Genomic DNA, 20,879 nt, shown 5'->3' on the forward strand with positions numbered 1-20,879 from the left:
ATTCTTGTTAGACTCTCATTAGGCTGTTATAATGGCTGTGTTCTGGCAAAGAAAAAAAAAAAGAACTTGCAAAGAAAAAATATTTCTGTGGGAAGTAGTTAAGACACTGAATTAGCTGACAAATAATGTCATTACATTTGCAGAGCTGCAGACATTTAAGACATTAATAGTCATAAACTCCCCATTTTGGTGAAATTAAAAAAAAAAAATAAAACAGATAGAGGCAACATTTTCCAATAGTCCCTGTGATGACACAGAATAATGTTCTGAGCCCTACTAAGGAGAAACCAAACTAGCCCATGAGAATTTAAAGTTAATTTGTAATTCAGTCCTCTGAGTAAGTACAAAGTTTCCTGTGAATTAACAGGAGAGAAAAATAGTCTCAAGGAGATGTCTTTCATTTTGAGAATTTTATGATCATCCAAGAGACACACAAAAATGCAGAATACTCTACAGTCCTCATGACATTAAAGATAAAAAAAAAAAATTCCATAACAAACAAAACAGTACAAAAGAGAAAATCTTCATCTTAGCCACTGAAATGAGCTTCACAAGAATATCAAGCTTATCTCCTTCTTAGAGAAGGTCAAGCAAATTCAGCTCATTTGCTAAGTACTTAGGTACCCTAGAGATCAAATATAAAGCTCAACAGAACTTAGATAGTTCTACTGAGAGATAACAGAAAATACTGCAGCATTATCAGAGAACATATCACTTGCAGAAGAAAAAAATAATCTCAGCTTGTTTGCTTTGCATCTGTGGTTTCAAATACAGTAACACAGTATCACACTTCCTAATGTCATACCAACAAAATTTAGTTTGCAGAAGTATTTCAGGAAAATTTCAAAAGGCTTGAGAAGTACGATTCTAAGTTGTGCTGACCTTCACATCACAGAGAACGGTCTTTTTTCTTTCTGTAGACAAAATGCAGTGAAGCTATTAAGATCCGTCTCCTTTTTTTCCATCTGCTAAATGATTCCATAATCTCCAAAATACACTGTCTATGCAGCTAGCTCTTAATTTTGAAAATGAAAGAACAGAGCTAGGAGATTAAATGACACCAACCTTTTCCCAAATAATATATAGCTTGATAGCTATTTGGACATTTGTAGTTAGAAACCTTGTCATCAAAGACATTTGATGCTCACAATAAGTGTTGTCTGTGCTTATCTGTTAAAGACAGGTGTTTCTGACAACTTACAGGTGACTGATATAAACGGAAGAAATGTCCAATACACCAAAAACTCCCTGGAAAGGGGGCACATACCTCTGCTGTTCCTGGAGGCTCTTCTGCCACTATATCATCACCTGTCCTTTGCAAACTTGGTCAAATTCATAATCGCTTTAAAACACAACCAAAACAAAAAGTCTCTAGGTGGAATAAACAAATCTCACATGCTATGCAATCCTAGCAGGAAACAATAAGCGTTCTTATTAAAACAGAAGTCTAGAAAAGCCTTGCAAGCATCTACAAACAGCAAAAAGTTTTTTTTTATGGAGAATCAGGCCTTCATGAGCATAGTGTGTGAAGGTAAGTGTTGAAAAATTTTTCTCCACTCAAAATAGGCAGAAAAATACATTATATCAAAGATGGAAAAAAAATTAATGTCAAGTTAAAGGAGTCCAGGACAGACTAGAACTATCTTATTAAATCAGGAACAACCTCAGGCCGTGGGCTGTAGTCTGGTATTAAAACTCAGGAATGTGCATACCATTCAGAAGGTCAGACAAGTGCATCCTCACAAGCTGCATCCTTAAGCTGAAGTGTTACTGATGGAGCACATGTTGGAAAGAAAGAGAACTAGGACTGTTAAATCACTTGTAGAACCAGTACACTGAGAAAAGATGGCCAGAAATGTTTTTATTTTGCACAAGTATAGAACAACATAAATGTCTTTTGATACCTTTAAGCCAAGTTCCTTAAACCCAAAGGTACATCCAAATGTGTTAATGATAACTGAACAAGCAATAACAACAGGTAAACAGACATCCTAATAATGTTGCTCAAATAAATTAAAGCCAAGTATTTCTGAACCATCAATAGTATTAGCAGATGTTCTTTTTTCAGTCTACTTTTGAAGTGATGTCATCACCAACTTAAAGAGATCACTTTTTTCTACAACTAAGTACCCTCTTTTAGACTCTCAACCACAAAACAGGCAAACTGAATGGCTGTTTTTTTGAAGGGGAGCAGTAGATGTGTCTGTTTGTGCAGTACTGACTAAAGATTGAGACAGCAAATCTTGCACAGACAGGACAGATAAGAGATCTGTTTGACAGTCCACTGGAATTTCATTTGCTCTGCAGACAAAATAAAAAGGTTGCTTGGAGGTAATCCAGTAAACTGTGCCAATAATTATTAACAGAAAGGATTAAAAAAAAAAAAAAAAAAAAGCAGCAAAGTTGAAGGTTTCAAAATCTGTTCATTTTCAACACTCATTAAATGTCTGAATCACCAGAACCTTGCTGACATTACTTAACCTTTAAAATGAAGGCTCAATCATAGAAAACCCTCTCATAAAACACGAATAAGATCCAATGTTATCCTCAATCGAGGAATATCAACATTAAGCACTTTAACTTCCACTCTTTCTCCAGGACCTAACCCCAGGCTCCTTCTCTTCTTCACTTTAGAAAGTTTTGCTTCTGTTATGTTTCGCACAGGAATCAAACCTGCTTTTCCCACACCAATATCAACAAAAACTCCAAATGGTGTCGCATTTTCCACTTTTCCAGTCAGAACAGTACCAACACTTAAGTCTTCAAAGCAGACTATGCTTCTCTTGAAGTCAGGTTTATCAAAATCTGTTAATAAGAAACAAGGAACAAAAATGAGACACTGGAGAAAGAGCTTGCGTTATTTTCTAAGGGTTGTTTCCAGCTGATTGTTTCTAATCAAAAAGTCATCCCAAGGTAGCTCTAAGGTCCCAAATACTGCTTCATTACACTTTTTTTTTGCATAAAGACAACCGATTTCTTGCATTTTATGAATCACTTAAAAAGACTATGATTAATGGAGTAATAAGTTTAGTGAACTCTGTGGTATGAAACTATCCCAGGGGGAACAGAAGCATGTAGTATATTAGCTAGTGACTGAAAGATTCTTTAAATTTTCTGGGAGCTAAGGAGAAAAGACTTGAGGTGACTCTTAATTGAGCTACATAAATTACACATAAAATTCTATTCTTACACAAATTTGTATACAGGAAGGTCAATACTTAATCTCATCACATACTAAAGAGAAAAGTCAACTCAACAGTGCACTGTTCTTAGGCTTGCTGTTCACCTGCACCACGACATCACACAAGCAACTGCTTTTTTCCACTGACAAAAATCACACAGACATGATAAACAGGTAATAACCCAATATATTAAAGTTCACATTCTGTATGTAAGGGCACAGAGAGATCTTTAAAACTCTTTAGTTACTTGCTTACCATTTTCTGCTCCTGCAGAAAACCCTTCTGAGCCATTTCAACAACTTCCCTTTCAACCTTTTCCTACTGCTGTTTCACCTTTTCCAAAATCTAATAGGACTGAGATTTTCTGCAGAGAGCATCACCAAACCAGGATTGTCACCATTTTCCTATATGTGCCTTTGAGAAATAAAATACAGCCTGAACAAGTTTATACCTCAAATGCACTGGAAATCAATCAGTCTGTAACTTCACTAGGCTGTGGATCAGAACTTAATTGAGTACACAAGATAGTAAATGCAGCAATAGGCTTTGAATGCCATCAAATTTTCTACTGATGGAATGTACCTAATTGCTCAAGTCCAAAATGGTTAATCCTTTTGTAACATTATACTGTGCAATGGCACTTCAATGAAAAAAGCAACTAAACAGCCATCCAGGGCAACGAACACAAGAAGATTCAGAGGAATGATGGGAATAATTTTAAATGTTTGCAAACCTGTTGTTTTTTTTTTTTCCCCCATCTTGGAGATTCATTACAGTTACCTGATTAGCTGTTGAACTTTAAAGTTAAAAAGACAATTTCTTGCAAGAAATGCCTTGCAAGACCTTGGCTAGATTTCTTTTTTTGAAATAATATGATGAAAATATTCAGTTATTTCCATTTCCCCACATAATTAGTTCCATTTTCCTTTGTACTAAAATTATTAAGGAAAAAAAACCAAACAACATAGAATTTAAATTATATTTTAGCGGAAAGCTAATCTTTGTAATTCCCCAGTGTCACATCTCTACTGTTGGGAACAATAATGGAAATGAATCTTAAACCAAGATTATTTTTTGAATCAGGGTAGAGTACAAACCATTGAATTTGCCTGAGCCCTGTTAGATGAGATGCATTTCTTCACTGACAGTCACTAGTAGTGTTGCAAAGACAATGAATTACAGCTATACAAGGCTACCAGGCTGCCTACTCCAGTCACAGAGTCTATCTACAATAATACTGGATCAGAAGAATATGAATATTTCCACTGACTATTCTCTTCTGCATTTATATCTTCATATCTTAGTAGTCTATCCTACTGTAATTTAGACGTGAGACCACCAGAAAAAAAATGAAGACATAAAATATACATTTTCAAGATCACTAGTGGGAAATATTTATCAAATCTGCAAGAAAACTACTAATGAACCCAAAAAAGGGGACAACTTTTTTTTTTAAGCATAAGTTTATTATTTGTTGTTACAAGCCTGCATCTTTACCACCTACCTTTATCTCTTGCTGCCATAAGAAAATCCATCTATAAGTTTCATTAAACAACAGCATCTCCGGATGTTTTACTTCACTGCTTACCTCATCTTTCTTCCCCTCCACCTCAAACAGTTCAGGACTACTGGAAAGTTTTAACCAAGGTAGGTCATGAGCCACGTGCTCCAGTTACACACGTCTTCAGGAACTAGTGCAATAAAAGAGCAGAACTACACACTACTATACTACTGCTCCACAAATGTTCATTACTACTTTTTCAGCTTGGCCTCAGCTTCCCCTCCATGATGGAGAGCCAACACAGATTTAATCAGTACAGAGTCAACATATTGAAACTATTTAATTTGTTAACAGCCATACAACTCTCCTTCCTACGACTGAAAATGCCATGATTTAAGACAGGATTCACACTCCTTACCTTACCTACTGAGCTGGAAAGAAACATCTGACTATGATATAGCTTTTACCTTGTCCAAGAAAAGAAATGGAGTTACGCATCCATGGGAATCTACTACTGACACGCTGTTTTAAAACTGGTATGTAGAAGAATCAAACTGAGATGACAACCTTCAAAATAAAGGTTTACCTGTTCGGATGTCAAAGCCTTCAGGCTGAGTCAGACCATCAATGATCAGCTGCAGTGTGTGTACTGTTGTATTTAGCCTTTTGGCTGTGCCTTCCAGTCCTTCCTTTTGAATTACTGCATTTACTTTTTGCTGCATATCTGATTTTCCTATGTCATTTGCGTTTCCTCCAATGAAAGATAAGAACCTGGGAAATTCAAACAAAGATAGAGAGATAGATTTGTAACATCCTTCAGTGGGAACTGAACCTTTACTATACGTAGGGGTTTTAATTACTTTTGCATTGATGCATAAACAAAACTTGCGATAAAAAAAAATGAACTGAAAAAACACCTTCTCAAGTGCACATCCTCTCATCACTGATCCGAGACAAATCCAAGACAAACATGGAAATTTTGAGTCTATCTGTATACAAGCATCTCCTGGAACAGGCTGCAAAACTAGACGCAAAACTTCAACATGTAAATCACTCCTCAGATCAATGACTTATGTCGTGCTAAAACTGAATCTGATTATGACTGAAAGACTTATTTTACTGTGAAAGTTCCCTAGAAATACTTGAGTTCTGTAACAGAGTCATTTTTATTGTCACTGTCATTCAAATTAAAACAATGGCAATTTAGTAAAACAACAACTAACATTTAAAATATTAATACAAATAATACTTAATCAAAATTAAAAATAAGAAAAATTTTACATAAAATACTTTTGTCTATGAATTTCACGGTTAAGAACAATTAGTTTTTCAGAAACTAAGTCAAAGTAGTCGCACAACAAAAACACCCTCTTCCTTCCCTATTGTGACATAGATACACACATTGCACATTGTGACAAATTTGGACTGGCATCTAGAAGGCTGAAAAAAAAATAATTCAAAATAAATATGTCTTGATCTGTGATCTCTTTTTGAAAAGAAAATAAAACCGAAAACACACTTACTGAGGTTTTTAGTTCAGCAATATTGGCACATATGCTGAGAAGCACAGGGAATAGATGACAAAAATTCACATAGAATCATAGAATCTGCATGCAGACCCTACTCCTCATTATCAGTAATGATGCCTTAGACAATATTTATTTATCACTGAATAAGTCTCCTTATTTTACTGAAGGACTTAAAAATGCAAACCAAGTCTTTAATGGATATAAACTAATTAAAATCAGGATGTAGCTTACAAAAGCCGAGCCACATTGTACTAAATAAAGCAATTTGTCCTTTTTTCAGTAGACACTTGTTACGTGTCCTGCTGCCCTGCTCTGCATCTCGCTATGAATAAGCCTCCTCTACCCTGCTTTATCATGTCCCCTTTTGTTGGAGGGAGGTACACGGGATTTTTGCATGTTCACCACCACAGCAGACAAAATTACTGTCCCTGTCCTCCAGAGTCTGAGTAAATGTTCCTTCCAAATTCCTAAAAGAGATCCCTCCTTCCTGTCATCCTACTTCACAACAGGTGTCAACCACAAGGCAGAAAAGAAGTGCTGACCAGCAGGTTCATGCCCTGCACTTGGGACTGGTGGGAGACACTCCAGCTCCGTAAGAAAGCAAAAGCCCCCGGTACTCATCCTCTTTTGCCCCCTCAAAAATATATGCTGTGCTCTTAACAAAACCTGAGGATAGCATTTCTTTTGGCAGGAGACACAGCAGGGATGGGGGGCAGGAGGCGTTTGTTGTTTTCTTTTTTTAACCTGAGGAATCCAACTGACATTATTTCAGGTGCCGAATGCTAAAAAGTTATACACACTGAAATATAAAAATAAATTTCTTTTTGAGAAAATATAAATAGAAGGAATATAATTAAAGCGACATCTGACTTTCAGTAAATCACAAAATTCATCTTTGACCACAAGGGCAAAGCTTCACTTCAAAACATCCACTAATTTCATCAAAAGGAGGACATCTTTTAAAAGTAGCTGTCAAGACCTCCAAATTTTTACTGGATGCAAGTGCAAGCATGTTGATTTAAATGTAGCATTAGCTCATACACATATATTTTCACTTAAGAGTCATAGATATAATTTTCACTTTCATTTTCTTAGTGCATACAGGTCTTTCATGTGGTAATGCATGAAGAAAAAAATAAGGATTCAATGGATCATGCTGTTCTCAGAATTTACTGAATTTTGCTGTGATTGACTGCATTTCAACTTTTGACATCATTTTTAAAAGTAGTTTAGGGTGGTTTGGAAATCAAGGTAATATAGAAACAGATGCAAAATTTTTTATAATATTAAATACAATTTTTAATTTCCCATAAACTAAAACCAAAACACTACTACAAAAATATTTTGTCTAGTAAGAGCCTATATACGAAAAATACCAGACCTTCTATGAAACCATCTTCTCTTGGTCTCAAAAGAGCACTAGAAGTGGTTGCAATGATAATATTGAAAATGCATGTAGGTCCAGGCGAAGTGTTCTTCACAAAACTACTGGGAGCTGCTGGCCGCTAACATTGCTGGATGGACAATGCCCCACCAGAGCACTAGTGACAGGCGGCAGCTGCCCCAGCTTTGACTGACATGCCAGATGTAACACGACAAACCCGATCAGCCTCATGACTCAACCTTCTAAATAATGTATGCTTTACTGCCCGCCCCTATAAACAGGTTTGCTGACATTCACGTACTTGGCTTTATTTCACTTCAAATGGAAGTTCAGCATGAGTACCTCCAAGTAACATTTTCTCACCATTAGGATTTTGCAGAAGTTAATTCACTTTGTAAATTGATAACAGGGTGGGTTTCACTGCTAATAAGTGCGACCACATGGAACGGTCACTGATGTATAGAAAAAAACCCCATTATGTACAAAGTTGTCGAATGTGTGGATAATGCAATCAGAATGCATGGTGCCACGTGCACGCTGCTGGAAAGAAAACCAGCCAGAAAGAGGACACAACGCAGGTGCCTGAGTCCTTGGTTACTATTCATTAAAGTTACTTTGCCCTCCTGCTCTTTCTTCCAACTCCTCCACCCTCTGGAAATCCCAATAAAAGTATTTATCCGATATTAAAAAGGATGCCTCATCAAGGCAAGGGTGGTAGGTTTGGGCCCTACATTATCAATTGCAGTTGTTTAAATAACTTTATTAATATAGTAACTGCTCAGAATAAAATTTTGGCTCCACCTGAAGATGATGCTTAAACATGTGCCCAAGTCTAAGTACATGAGAAGTCCCACTGACATTATCAGAATTATTAATATTCTAAAAATCAGGCATTTGGTTAAGAATATTTCAGAATTATGAGGTATATTACAGGCAGAGCAGAGTATTGTAACAGGGTCAGCATGCACATACACACAAAAGAAATAATCTTTACTAGAAACAACATTTTAATTTGGAAATTCTCACCTTTTTAGGTTAGGTTTTGATAAAACCTATGTATTGAAATATTTCCAAATAAAAGCAATTTCTTAGTGATTACAGATTTCAGTATTTTAAAAATACTGTTTAATCTAGTTACATATTTAATGCATCATTTTCACTCAAATATAGTCTGAGGGCACTTAGAATTTTAAAAAAATCAATATAAAGCACAAATCTCTGACTGAACAGTGGTGCATTACATTGATAATTTTTTTTTTTTTAAAGCCATTGCTAAGAACAAAGTTAAGTGTTTCTTTATTAAAAAAGCAACCCAATAACTTCCTTCAAGAGTTATTTCAAGGTCAGAAAAAAGGATATAGTCAGTAATAAGACTGAGATATGGCTGGGAGGTGGGGAAAGGAGTTTCTCTTAATTTACATATTTTGATCTTCGTCATGTTAAACTATCTCACTACAATCTTTGAAGTATCTCACTCACCCAATTTGTAAATGACAGTTCCAGCTGCACAACATAAGAACATGAATGATGTGTGCAAAAATGAAAACCCTTCAAGTACTTCCCTGGCTACATATGTGAACTAAGTAACACATTGCAGTAGCTCAAGTGCTATGTTTATTTACTAGAAAGATAAAACCTAAAGAAAAGTTAATAGAAATGGAAATGGGAATGAGAAAGATGAGCTGTTTTTTTCTGAAGTGAGGTCATTCTTGTAAGATATACTATTCTTATTTGCTCAAATGTTGACTATCTGCATGAACGGCAAACTTCCTGTTCAAGGCACCAGCTCAGATAAGAGCTGCCAGAGTCTTTGGAGAGTCAGAACAGAGTGAAGTTTAGCTGGTTTAGAGACTGAGTTTTATGGTTTTGACATTTAGAGGATACTTAGAAACCTCTGCAATCACCTTCGTTTTAAAAGAAATCTTTGCAGTCTTACGGGACCTGCAGACAATGGTCATGGTTAAATCACTGATGTTTTTATTTAATACATAATTTCATCCATCTTACCCAGATAAAGAAAGAAAAGTAGCATAAATGTAACAAATAAGCACATCATGTTCACTTAACATACACATCTGCACAAAATTATAGCACAGTCCTAGCAATGCTTAAAAGATAATGTAAATTTCAGTGGAATGCAAAAAACAGTCAGAAAGAGTAAAACTATTACCCAGGGAAGCCTTCAGTAATTTTTTTTACGAAGTTACTTTAAACCTCCCCAAAAGCTTCTTCTAATGTGCAGGAGTTCTAAAGCTTTGCAAGGGTTTTAGTCACAGTCATTTCTGTTTTATGTAATCATTTCCAGCAAGACGACTTAAGAGCTGGGAGTACTGGATTCATTACATTCAAGCAACATGATACGCCATTACATCTTGTCACAGTGCACACATGAATTAACGGTAATGCAACATAATCACTCTGAAAACAAAACAACTTTGCATTAGCATGCGCTTTGTTAGGTAAAATGTACATTCATGACAGTAAGCAAACGTAAATTATGCAGACATTTATGTTTTAGTAATGTTCTGAAATGCAAAAGCATTATTTGTATAATGCAGATGTTGATTGTTCCTGTTCTCACTACTGCTAGGGGTCCTTAATTTTCAACTACTGATGCAGATTACATATCAAACAATATTGGTGCATTACTCTCTGTAATTAGGTTGCTGGACACAGAAAGTGAAAGTTTCAAATATATTTTAAACTACTTATATGGTTTAGCCAGCTAAGGATACTTAACCAATATATTTTCCCTCAAATGGATAAATTGTTAATACTATAGATCATCTGACTGCATGCAGACGACTAGAAAGCACTCAGTTTATAACATTTCGAAGGTACAAATCTAAAACAATGAGCTTCTAAATGAGAAAAGGAATTCAGAGACAGTTACACTACAGCATAGCCACTTTGCTTCCACCATTAGGCATGCTGTTAGCTGTTTTCATGACTACTACACTACCTCATCATAGAACTGAAGCATAATCCAAGATATAAAATAGCGAAACACGATTAGTTATCCACAGAGAATTAGGACTACAGTTAAAGGAGATGCAATTAAAAAGTTATTTTTTTAAATCATATTTTTTTTAAGACAACCAGTATGAAATCATGTAAGTTTCAAAAATTTAAACAAATTAAAAAATAGCACTTGATTTATGGCTCTACTATTTATAGTGTAATTGGAGGACAATTCTTTGTTATTTCCAAGTTCTTCTAATAATTCTTGTTAACTATATATTTTACATCATAAAAGTTTTAAAATGTCTTTATCAGATGTCAATTAATAGTGAAATCCTTTTCTGCTCTTCTATTTACTGACAAGATAACTTTCAAAAAAATTCCAGCTACTAAGTTAATAGTCAGACTTGTGAATAAACTGGCCTTCTAAAGTGAGGAATATGAACTATTATTTACTAGGTTTAATGGCTCTAATTCTGCAAGTGTTCTCCTTAATTAGGGCTAGCCATTTCCTATTGGCAATAGTCATAAAAATTCATTAGTTCATCAAGCTTAAATGTTTCTAGGCTTTTTAAAAATAAACTTAAGACTTCACTAAAAAGTAATATTTTGCACATTAAATATCTGGAATCCACACATACACGTGGTGTGTACACGTAAGTACAGTCTTACTGAAATGGACAAGAGATGTTTCTAACGACTCTGTAGTGAATTTAAGGAAAGGCGTCCTACCACAGTAAACCCCCTACCCTCTGTAAAAATATTCACATGTAGCTCACGTTATTAAATAGAACACAAGAATTTGTTTTCATTGCTCAAACACCATACCAAATAACTATTCCCTCCCTAATTTCTGCTCCCCTTAAGCATTGCCTCAGTTGCTCAGTGACAACTAGGGGACCTGGACAGGAGCAAGGCAGCCCAGCAGAGAGCTGGAAATGCCAAAGAAAAAGTGTGCAGTTGCAGAAAGGGCAGGAGAGGAAGATCTCTTTCTTTTGGTGGTCTCTTCCTAATCAATAGTTTTCCTTCTGCATTTTCTTACATGTCAGTACTCGCCTTCAAAGCGAGCAAGGGCAACTTTTCAGCATAACAGCTGAGATACTATGGATTAGCTGCTACATCCACCCATGTAAAGTGCAGCAGAAACACCACAGATGTTTGAAAAAATGATCAATCCATCTACAATGGAATATGAAAGGTTATCAACATAAATGCTTTGTGGAAATGAGCATCAAATCTAAATATTTTACTTTAGTGAAGAATAAGCTCATTCACGAGCGCTTTGCTGAATCCTCTCGGGATTTTGAAATCCTTCTGGGGGTATCAAGCAGCATTATCAACACACAGTGAAGGGTGAGACATGAACCTTCACTGCAAGTCACTCTGCTCAGTATGTCTAAAACTTCTCTTAAGGCATAAGCAACCACAGTGAGCAGCACTATCCTCTACCAGGCAAGGTCTAAACATGGGTAATTAGTAAAGGAAGATCCTCCCCTGTGGTATGCTAAATCACAACTTCAATAAATATTGGTAAAATATTTCTAAATCAGATTGAAATACAACCTGTCTGCCAGATGATGCAATCTGTGAGCAGCAAATACACAATCCGAGTACCAATCTTTAACAAAAGCATTTTAATGAGATTTAAATAAAAATCAGTAAATGTTAAGATCCTGTCATATGAAACCAACTGCATGCAGCAGATTGATACAACAACAAAAAACCCCCATTGTTTTCTTTCCAGCATTTTGGTTTATAAGCATAGCCTGCCTGGTTGTAACTTCTCAGGACTTCCTAAATGGTTCCTTGGTTTTTGTACCAGTTCTTTTACAATATGTACCAAGAAACTGGATACGCTCTACATGTTGTATTAATTGTATGCAGAAGATACTACCACTATAAACTGGTTTTCATACAGACTTTTCAGAAACTTAAAACACAGCTCTGCTTTACAGGAAAATATGCTGCTGACAAAGTTTTTTTTTTTATTTAACTTCTAGGAAATTCTGATTCATAATAGTTAGAGGTGTTCATAAGCTTGATCGCTACACATGACAAAGTCAAGCTTTGACAGTGTGAAAAATGAACAAAAATGTTTTGGTCATCTGCAGAGTGTGTTAAATCACCCACAGGATGTTTTCCAATTATTTTACAGAAATTGTACAGATTTTAAGTTAAAATGTTTAAATGCCATAAATCAATCATACCAGCACCATTTGTGCCACTGTAGTAAAGATTACATCAGTGTTTCCATTACAAAAATCCTATTTTTTCAGGAGTTTCTAATTCAGCCATAAAAACTGGCTCCAGCCTAAAGCTTGGCACAAAGTCACCACTTGGGAGCAATTCTTTTAACCAATTTTTTTTTTTTTTTAATGGATTGGCTTTTCAAGCTACAGAATAGTTCAGAAAAAGAAAATTAGTGGTTTCAAATTTTGGTGAACTTCTATCCCTCAAAAACATTGTTTTAAAAACTGATAATTTTGTATGTCATAAATCTGTAATGTAGACTGCTGCTTTTGGGTAATTTGGATAGAAGCAGTGGATAAAAATCACCAGGTTATTTTGTTTAAAAATAAATGTAATTTCCCATGAAAACTTTTAATCCAATAAAATTTTCACAAATGACTTTCTCATGGCAAAATGCAGTAGATATTGCATGAGGAAGCCTTTATGACTAATTTATTCTGCATCTATTAAATTAATTTTTGCATGAGGATATTGCATGAGGAAGCCTTTATGACTAATTTATTCTGCATCTATTAAATTAATTTTAATTTCTGTGGTAAGGGGTATGTGATACTGTATTTTGATGCCTTGAATCAAATCTGCCCATCTTCTTCAAGACAACAATTCTGCCCTTTGGTAGCACAGATCCACCTGTGAGCTTGACATGGTCCCTGACAAAGTTCTGTGTAAGCACAGAAAAAGAAGACAGACAGACTTTGAAAGCAGCAAAGCAACAGAACTCCTTTAAAGTGTATTTTGTTTAAAAAAATATATCTATTAAGTACTGATTCCAACCCACTTCTAACAGTCTCAACTTTTCTCATGTACTTGCATTTAAATTATAAGAATTATAAATTAGGTTTTAAACCTAGCTTAGTTCTAACATATTAAGAATTCTTTCAGGTGTTGGTTGATTTCAGTAAGACACCTCAAATCAACAACTTGAACATGATTAGAGCTTCAAGCTCTCAGAAACTTTCTCATGAACACAGGCTCAGCAAAAGCAAATTACATGCCCAGTCCCATCCACTGCCTATCAAAGTCAGCAAAACTCATCAACAGCCCCATAACCTTTGGACTGAATCCTCTGTGCAGTCTGAATTCCTAGCAGAATTTTTTCTTAATTTGTATTTAGGGAGGATGTTTGGTTTATATTTAGCCCTTATGTCATCAGTGACAATTTTTAATACTATACTTCTTGGCAGAGCTGTATTTTCTTTTCTTCAGTTATCTGCAATGAAAAAACATTAGAAATATTTGCCCCCTTCCCCACACCATTTTGCCATATCAAGCTAGTGCATGTTAATACAATCTATACCATAAAAGTTATCACCTGCATATTTAATGAACTTTTAAGGAAACTATCTTTTGATTGCAACAAAAAGAAACATACTGTTGAACACAGAGTACATTCATAGGAAGCACAGAAAGCACTTTGAGACTTTTTTTTCCACATCCAACTATTTGTACGGATACACATAAATGTAAGAAGTAAGACAACAGAAAAACTCCAAAGAAAACAGAAAAGAGTGATTCAGTTAGAGACAGATGCTATGCTTACTAGTTTTGGTGTTCCATTAGCAGATATTGTCATTGTGTTTTTATATTTGTTTTGAGATCAACTGATATTCTTTTGCACAAAAAACACCGTACGGTACAATACCTATAACATGCACTTGGATCTAAATACTTGATCTGAAAATTTGGTCTAGGAAGGCAAAGTGTTTACTGAGAAACAGAGAACAGACAGTGGCATAGCTGGAAACTTAAAGTAATTGCATTAGCCAAAGAGAAATGACATGATAGGTAGCACTGATCTGTAGCCATGTCATAATTTGCAATGGCTTTGCAGGTCTTGAAGTCCAACGAGTTTGACTCTGAGCACTTTTAAGAATCAGTAAGGTACCTTCTAAGCAGTGTTGGCTGTGCAGTAGGTGGCAGCTTCCCCTCTGAATCATGCATAAGCCTGTGACTCAAACCACTATCTTTTGGGCGAGATTTAAAACTTGTGCTCTTTTTTTTTTTTTTTTAATACGGCTAATCCTGGGTTCCCAGCCAAATTCCAGATCACAATTATATGTTTTGTAATACTTACTAAAATCTCTAGAATTTCAACTGTATGTGAATATCTGAGCTACTCTACACCATAATAATCCCACTCACCACCTCAGATATAAGAATAATCTGTGCTGCTCTGGAAACAAAGTCACAATTCTTTATTTTCTGACCAACCTTTGTGATGGTATTACACGTAGATAAATCCCTGTGGTATTCCACCATTAACTGGCTACACTTCTCTGCTCTCTGAAGCAATCTTTCTGCATTAGCCTTTAAGTGAAGCTAGTAGTAACACTGAACACTTTTACTGATTATTTTATTAGTGTACTAGGGCTGAAAAGCTGTGTACTAGGGCTGGAAAGCTAAATGGACTATTAAACAAATCCTGACTACTTGACATTTAAATTGGGTGAAATGCAATACTGAAAATCAACATTAATTTTTTTTTTCTCCTCCTTCTTTCCACACTGACTCACTCTAAATAATCTCCATTTGGGGTGACCAAATACAAGATCATTAAGATCAGGACCTTGCCTGATTTTTTCCACAGCTACACACAGGGTAAAAAACTAGTAACAAATGGTGATGCATGAGAAAAAGAGGGAAACGTTTGTGGAAAATGAGAAACCAAAGTTACCTAGACACTGCACAAAGAGCATGGACTCTAGCAAGCAATTGCACAGTGGCCCTAGAATTAGGCACAAAGAAGAAAGAACTGTGGCAGGGAGAGGATGGAAACAAAAGTGTACTGCATGCCTAGTAGAAGGAAAGCACGAAGACCTATACATAGAAAATGGTATATGCAATTATCTCCACCAGAGAGAGAACAGAGTCCACACTGTAGGGAAGGTGTCCTAAAAATGCAAGGTTCTGTAAGACTTTTTTTAGGTAAGAAACTCAAGCTTCATGAATTCAGAAATTCAGAATATCTCTCTGAGGTTTAAAGATAGTTTGTTTATGAAACAGGAAGCATGACTGTTTCTCCAGGAATCATATTCTCAACAGAGGTTATAAGAATTCTAACGCATCTAGCTACTGCTGAAATTAGCTCTAGCACGTTTTAAGAAAAGAACCTGTTCACCACAAATCACTTAAAAAAATAAATACGTGCTGGTTTATGGTAGGAGATAGTTTTCTCAAGAGGACAAGTAGAGTCAAATTTCAACCAGGGCTGATGATAGAAAAGATCAGATCTTATACCAGCATTTACCAGCTGCAGTATCCCCTAACCAGAGGCACACATGGATTCCTAATTACTTTTTTCTGACCTACACAAAAATCACTCTCTTCTTTTAGCCAAAGGTCACTTAGTAAAAGCACCATAGTGTTCAAGTATTTGGGAACTTAATATATACATCTAAATTAGATCTTGCAAAATCAGAAGTTAATTTTAAAGGCTTATAATAATGACATACACTTATATACACTTGTGTGCACACTCAAATACAGGAATAACCAAATTCTGGTGGCCAAAATTCACTAAGTAGAAAGTTTGGCACATACTGAACACAAGCAACGATTTAAAAGCAGTTATTAACGATGCAGAACTATTGAACTATTGCTGACTGAAAATTTGCATGGCATTTCAATTGGATTATTTTTAAGAACAAATACAATTATGTTTTAGTTATGGCCTTTCACATAATATATGGAGGCAAGGTAGAAGAAAAAAAAATAACTTTTCAGACGTTTTTAGAACAAACGATTTGTCTCCACACTTTGTGAACTGGAAGTCCAAACTGAAAGCGATGTGTGGCGTAAAGAGAGTTGGCAAACAGAAAGAAATGGAGAAGAGTGGCCTCAATGAGGTGCAACATGGTGATATGAAGAAAGCAGTCACGGGAGGAAAGTCTTGTGAAATTTTGAAAATTCACTGATTTCCTCGCTGAAAATCAACGTGAAAACTAAAAAAAAAATGCCCAAGGAATAAAACTAAAAACTTGCATGCACATAAAGGGCAAAATACACCAGTTGAAACTCTTCACTTGTAAAGACTTCTAAAGCATACCTTTTTCTTGAAGAAAGGGGAGAAAGCATCAAATTAATGTAAGTATTCCTGTCTCAAAATACTAAGCAGGTTGTTGTCAGAAAAACCAGTACTTTCACTTTAAAAATTGACAGTGTCAACGGTTCAAAAGCTTTCCCACTGCTTACCTCATTGCAATGTTGTAAGACTCTGGATGAATACAAGTTTGGTCCAAAGGATTGGGTTGTCGTGAGGCACATGGTGTTGGTTTGCTCTTCTTTTTACCCTGTGCACCTGCTTTAGCCAGAAGTTCATGACTTCCAAGCTCAGTTTTCTTACTACTGTCAGAAATCAAATATGGACACGTCATTCTTAATGAATAAGATCCTAGTCCAGTGCCCTCACGTGAAAAACACAGACTTTTATATAACGTTAATTCTTAAAAAAAAAAAAAAAGTACAATTCCCCTAAAAGGTCATTGTTGTCCAATCTTAACAATACCAGTATAAAATAAATACATAACATACCAATGTATGCATAAATTAATTTAGAATAGAAATAAACATTGCCAAGGGATTCTGTGCCTCATCAAAATTTCTGTCATTACAAGATTATAAAGAAAACACAACACAACCTACTGTAACATTTGCAATCTGGATAGCATCTTCTGTCTGTAAAATGGAGACAACTGCATTTACCTACTTGATAAAAATCTTGTGATGATACTTTCATGCTTAACTGTTGATTGCCTGCATCATTTTAAATTTGAAAATTTTATAAACAAAATTTCATATTCATACTATCTTTAGGCACGCAAATTCCATCTCAGGCATATGTACAGAACAAGGAAAGTATGTGAATGCTTAAACATCAGAACTCCTTAAACCACATTTATTGACTTCCTATACTTAAATTTCTTAAGTGGTTTGCTCAAACAGGGACCAGGTCAAAATATGAAAAATTTCAAATCAAAAGAACTCAGACCAAGATCTGCTTAGAACAGAAAAAAAGCTAAAGGTTAAATATGCCACTATTTCAGAATTTATAAACCACTTTTGCAAAAGTATTTTAATATAGCCTTCCTTAAAACTTAGTGAACACATTATTGACTCCTAAGCGGTTAGCTTCAGTTAGCATTTGGATTGTATTTTTTTGGAGTTTTTTTTTTTGTTTCTTTTTGTTTTGTTGTTGTTGTTGTTTTTTGTTTTGTTTTGGTTTTTTTCTTTTAATTGGCTGGGTAATGAAAAGGCTTCAAAGGCTCAGGGAGATCGATGGACAGATTGCCCATGCTGGTAGGACAACTTTACAGAAGACAGGAAAGAGAGATCTATCTTCACGTGTGTAGCATGTTTATAACCAGCACGCTTCTTCCCTTAAAGTGTCCCTTAAATAAAAAAATGCTCAGGATACAGTAAAGGTATGAAATAACTCCTACTGGCAAAGGCTCCTTTCTTGCCTCTTTGTTGTTTGGTGTTTTCTAAATCACAAGTGGTTCCTGCTTTTTGCAGGACAACAGAGAACGCACTGAAGGACCTGGAACTAGCACTCGCAGTGTGGGATCTACCTAGGCATCAACTGTTGGCAGAAATACAGACATAACTTTCTCTTTCCATACAGATTTTTAAAATAACCACTATTTGTTAACTTCAAAGTACAAAACACAAAAACTAATTCATACAGCACTCTATAGCCATCAACATCATTAGAGAGGACAAATGAAGCCTTCTCAAAGTCCATTTCTAAAACATTCAGCTTTGCCACCTGGGCCCGAAGAAATGTTGTGGAGGCAGTGGTGTTCGCGCTTTATTTTGGCCTCAAACTCCAAAGATTTCTCAGGTTATACTGTGCTTTCAAGTTTTATGGAATCTGACTAAGATCAGAAGTGTGCTCCAGCAAGGAGAAGAAAAGAAGAAAAATACAATGTTCTTAACCATTTCACGAGTGAACTTTTGGGGAAAAAAAAAAATTGTGTCAGCTTTCTCTTCCTCTGTTGTATTGCAGCATTCACTACAATAGATTGGTACCACATAAGCCCTATTGATCATCTACAGCCTTGAAAGCAATTTCTTTGGTCTTCCGGTGCTTACAGTGTACACCATTTGGCCTGCAGCATGTATATCCTTGCCAGATGGGCAACCAATCTGTATACCTTCCACTCGGGCAGTAAGCCAGTACTAATGTGCCTACCTCCTGCCTGGAAGTTACGCATGTGCTGTTGGGCCAGCAGCAACTGGGAATACAGTATTGCTTTCTGAGCACAGAGTTGGCTAAAAAATAGCATATGCTTCCCAGGAAAATATTTTTTGAGAAGAGTCAGTGGCAAAAGGGTGGGGATGGTGCTACCACTGTGCCCTTTCTTAGTTCTTTATGTTGGAAGGAGAAATGGGAAAGACAGGAGAAGAGACGTTGCCCTAGAAAGGGCACTTTCAGTTGTGGAGAGGAAGGATTTCAGGTGAAGAGAAGTAGCACAATGAATGGTTGCAAGAGGGAAAGGCTTGGTACTGATACAGGGAATGAGATGGCAGGGAAAAGGATGACTGACTGTTGACAAACTGGAGTTGGGAAAGGGCCTCTTACACATTTGAGATACAAGGCAGTCACATCATGCTTGCTAGGCACAGTGTAACACAGAGCTTGGTCCAGGCAGCTTATTCAACTTTCTCTCCCCGGGTAATGGAATTGAAACTCTCTGAAAATCCACTCTGGTTTACTACCTTTATGTTCTGTAGAGTAATCTTTACCACATTAGAATGAATTTACAAATCTCTAAATTATGTCTGAAACAGTACTGTTAAGGTTTCATTATCTCAGATCACGATATTGCCACATGGCAAATTTCTTCTACAGATTCAGTGGCAGAATTTGTAGTTAAACTTACATATTTATGGAAACCCTGACTTAGAGTACTAGGCTAATAAGTATGATTATTCAGCAGAAGACTTATGTTCAACTACTGACTTAAAGAAGTTTATTTGTTAAGGTACTGTCTTTCAGAGGGAAAATGCCTAGGATTCCTCAAATCTCAAGCCTGAATAGAAAAGAGAAAGGGAAGAAGTCTTCTCATAATATTTTGGATAATTTAGTAAAGATAGCAAACATCTCTTACCTGCAGAAGGTCTTTATATATTCTTGATTGAATCTGATGAAGCCAGCGCACTGTTGGAAGGATTTGGGACCCAGACCTTTAACTTCCTTGAGCTGTTCTCGGTTTATAAACGGTCCGTTCTTCTCTCGCCATTCAATTATATTTTTAGCCCTGTTAGCATTCAGTCCTGCAATGTGTCTAAGAGAAAGTTTACAGAATGCATTTATTACCATTGAACAGTCATTAATACAAGTCCTAGCCATTACCAGGATACACGCTACTGTAGAAAATCTGGTTTGCAAAACTTAAAAACAGCTAAGAAATTTGCAAATAGACTCCTAGACCAAAGGCATCATCTGAAACAGGATCCCTTCTCTTAGTTCTATGGAAGGAATCCACTCAAGTCAACAAAACTTAGTACAGCAATACAGTTCTGCACATATCTAACTAGTAATCCAGGGAACGTGTAATTTATGATCTGTTGGCTATTTCTGTAATGCCAATTCAATTTGTCATGTCTTATGGCCTGCCCCCAGCTGCCCTCTTCAGGAAACAACGTGGGAGGAGGGTTCAGGACAGATAAATTGTTCCTTTGAGATCAGCCTCCTCTCAGCTATTCTCTTCCAATGGTACTGCAACACCTTGCCCCAACACGAAGGGCTGACATCTGCTATCCAGAAGGAGAGTGGTTGAGAGCAGCTTGCCCTTCTCATACAATTTAACAGATCCACACAGCTTGTTCCTTTTCTCTCAGCTGCTCTTGAGATAAAAGAGCAGCTGGGAGCAGGCTGCATGAGTTGTTCCGAGAGCAGCTTGGATCTGGCAGAGAACTTACCTGTGAAGTGCAACTGCAGTAAGCCAAGTTCCTTCAGGAAGCAGTGGGTTTGCTGCACATTTTCTGTACCTAAATGTGAGTACAACTTTCTGTGTATGGAGTACGTTAATCACAGAAAGAGGGAGAAGAGCTGCGGCGGTCAGTTACTC

At 36.2% G+C, this 20,879-nt stretch overlaps 1 protein-coding gene across 2 annotated transcripts in view; it reads right to left on the reverse strand.

The window, feature by feature from the left end:
* Positions 1 to 1,840: 1,840 nt before the first annotated feature.
* Positions 1,841 to 20,879, reverse strand: part of SRBD1 (S1 RNA binding domain 1) — a 130,377-nt gene continuing 111,338 nt past the window's right edge. The window contains exons 20-23 of one of the 2 annotated variants that reach the window (XM_086745502.1): positions 19,917 to 20,093; positions 16,999 to 17,148; positions 5,270 to 5,454; positions 1,841 to 2,805 (exon numbers count right to left, since the gene is read on the reverse strand). In XM_086745502.1, the coding sequence (XP_086601628.1) occupies positions 2,516 to 2,805; positions 5,270 to 5,454; positions 16,999 to 17,148; positions 19,917 to 20,093 (802 nt within the window). In that variant the 3' untranslated portion in view covers positions 1,841 to 2,515. Of the gene's footprint in view, positions 2,806 to 5,269; positions 5,455 to 16,998; positions 17,152 to 19,916; positions 20,094 to 20,879 lie in introns of both variants that reach the window. The other variant, XM_086745501.1, reaches the window with a different exon arrangement.

Source organism: Chlamydotis macqueenii, chromosome 3, assembly GCF_036417535.1.
Source record: "Chlamydotis macqueenii isolate bChlMac1 chromosome 3, bChlMac1.mat, whole genome shotgun sequence".
In the NCBI taxonomy this organism is placed as follows: domain Eukaryota; kingdom Metazoa; phylum Chordata; class Aves; order Otidiformes; family Otididae; genus Chlamydotis; species Chlamydotis macqueenii.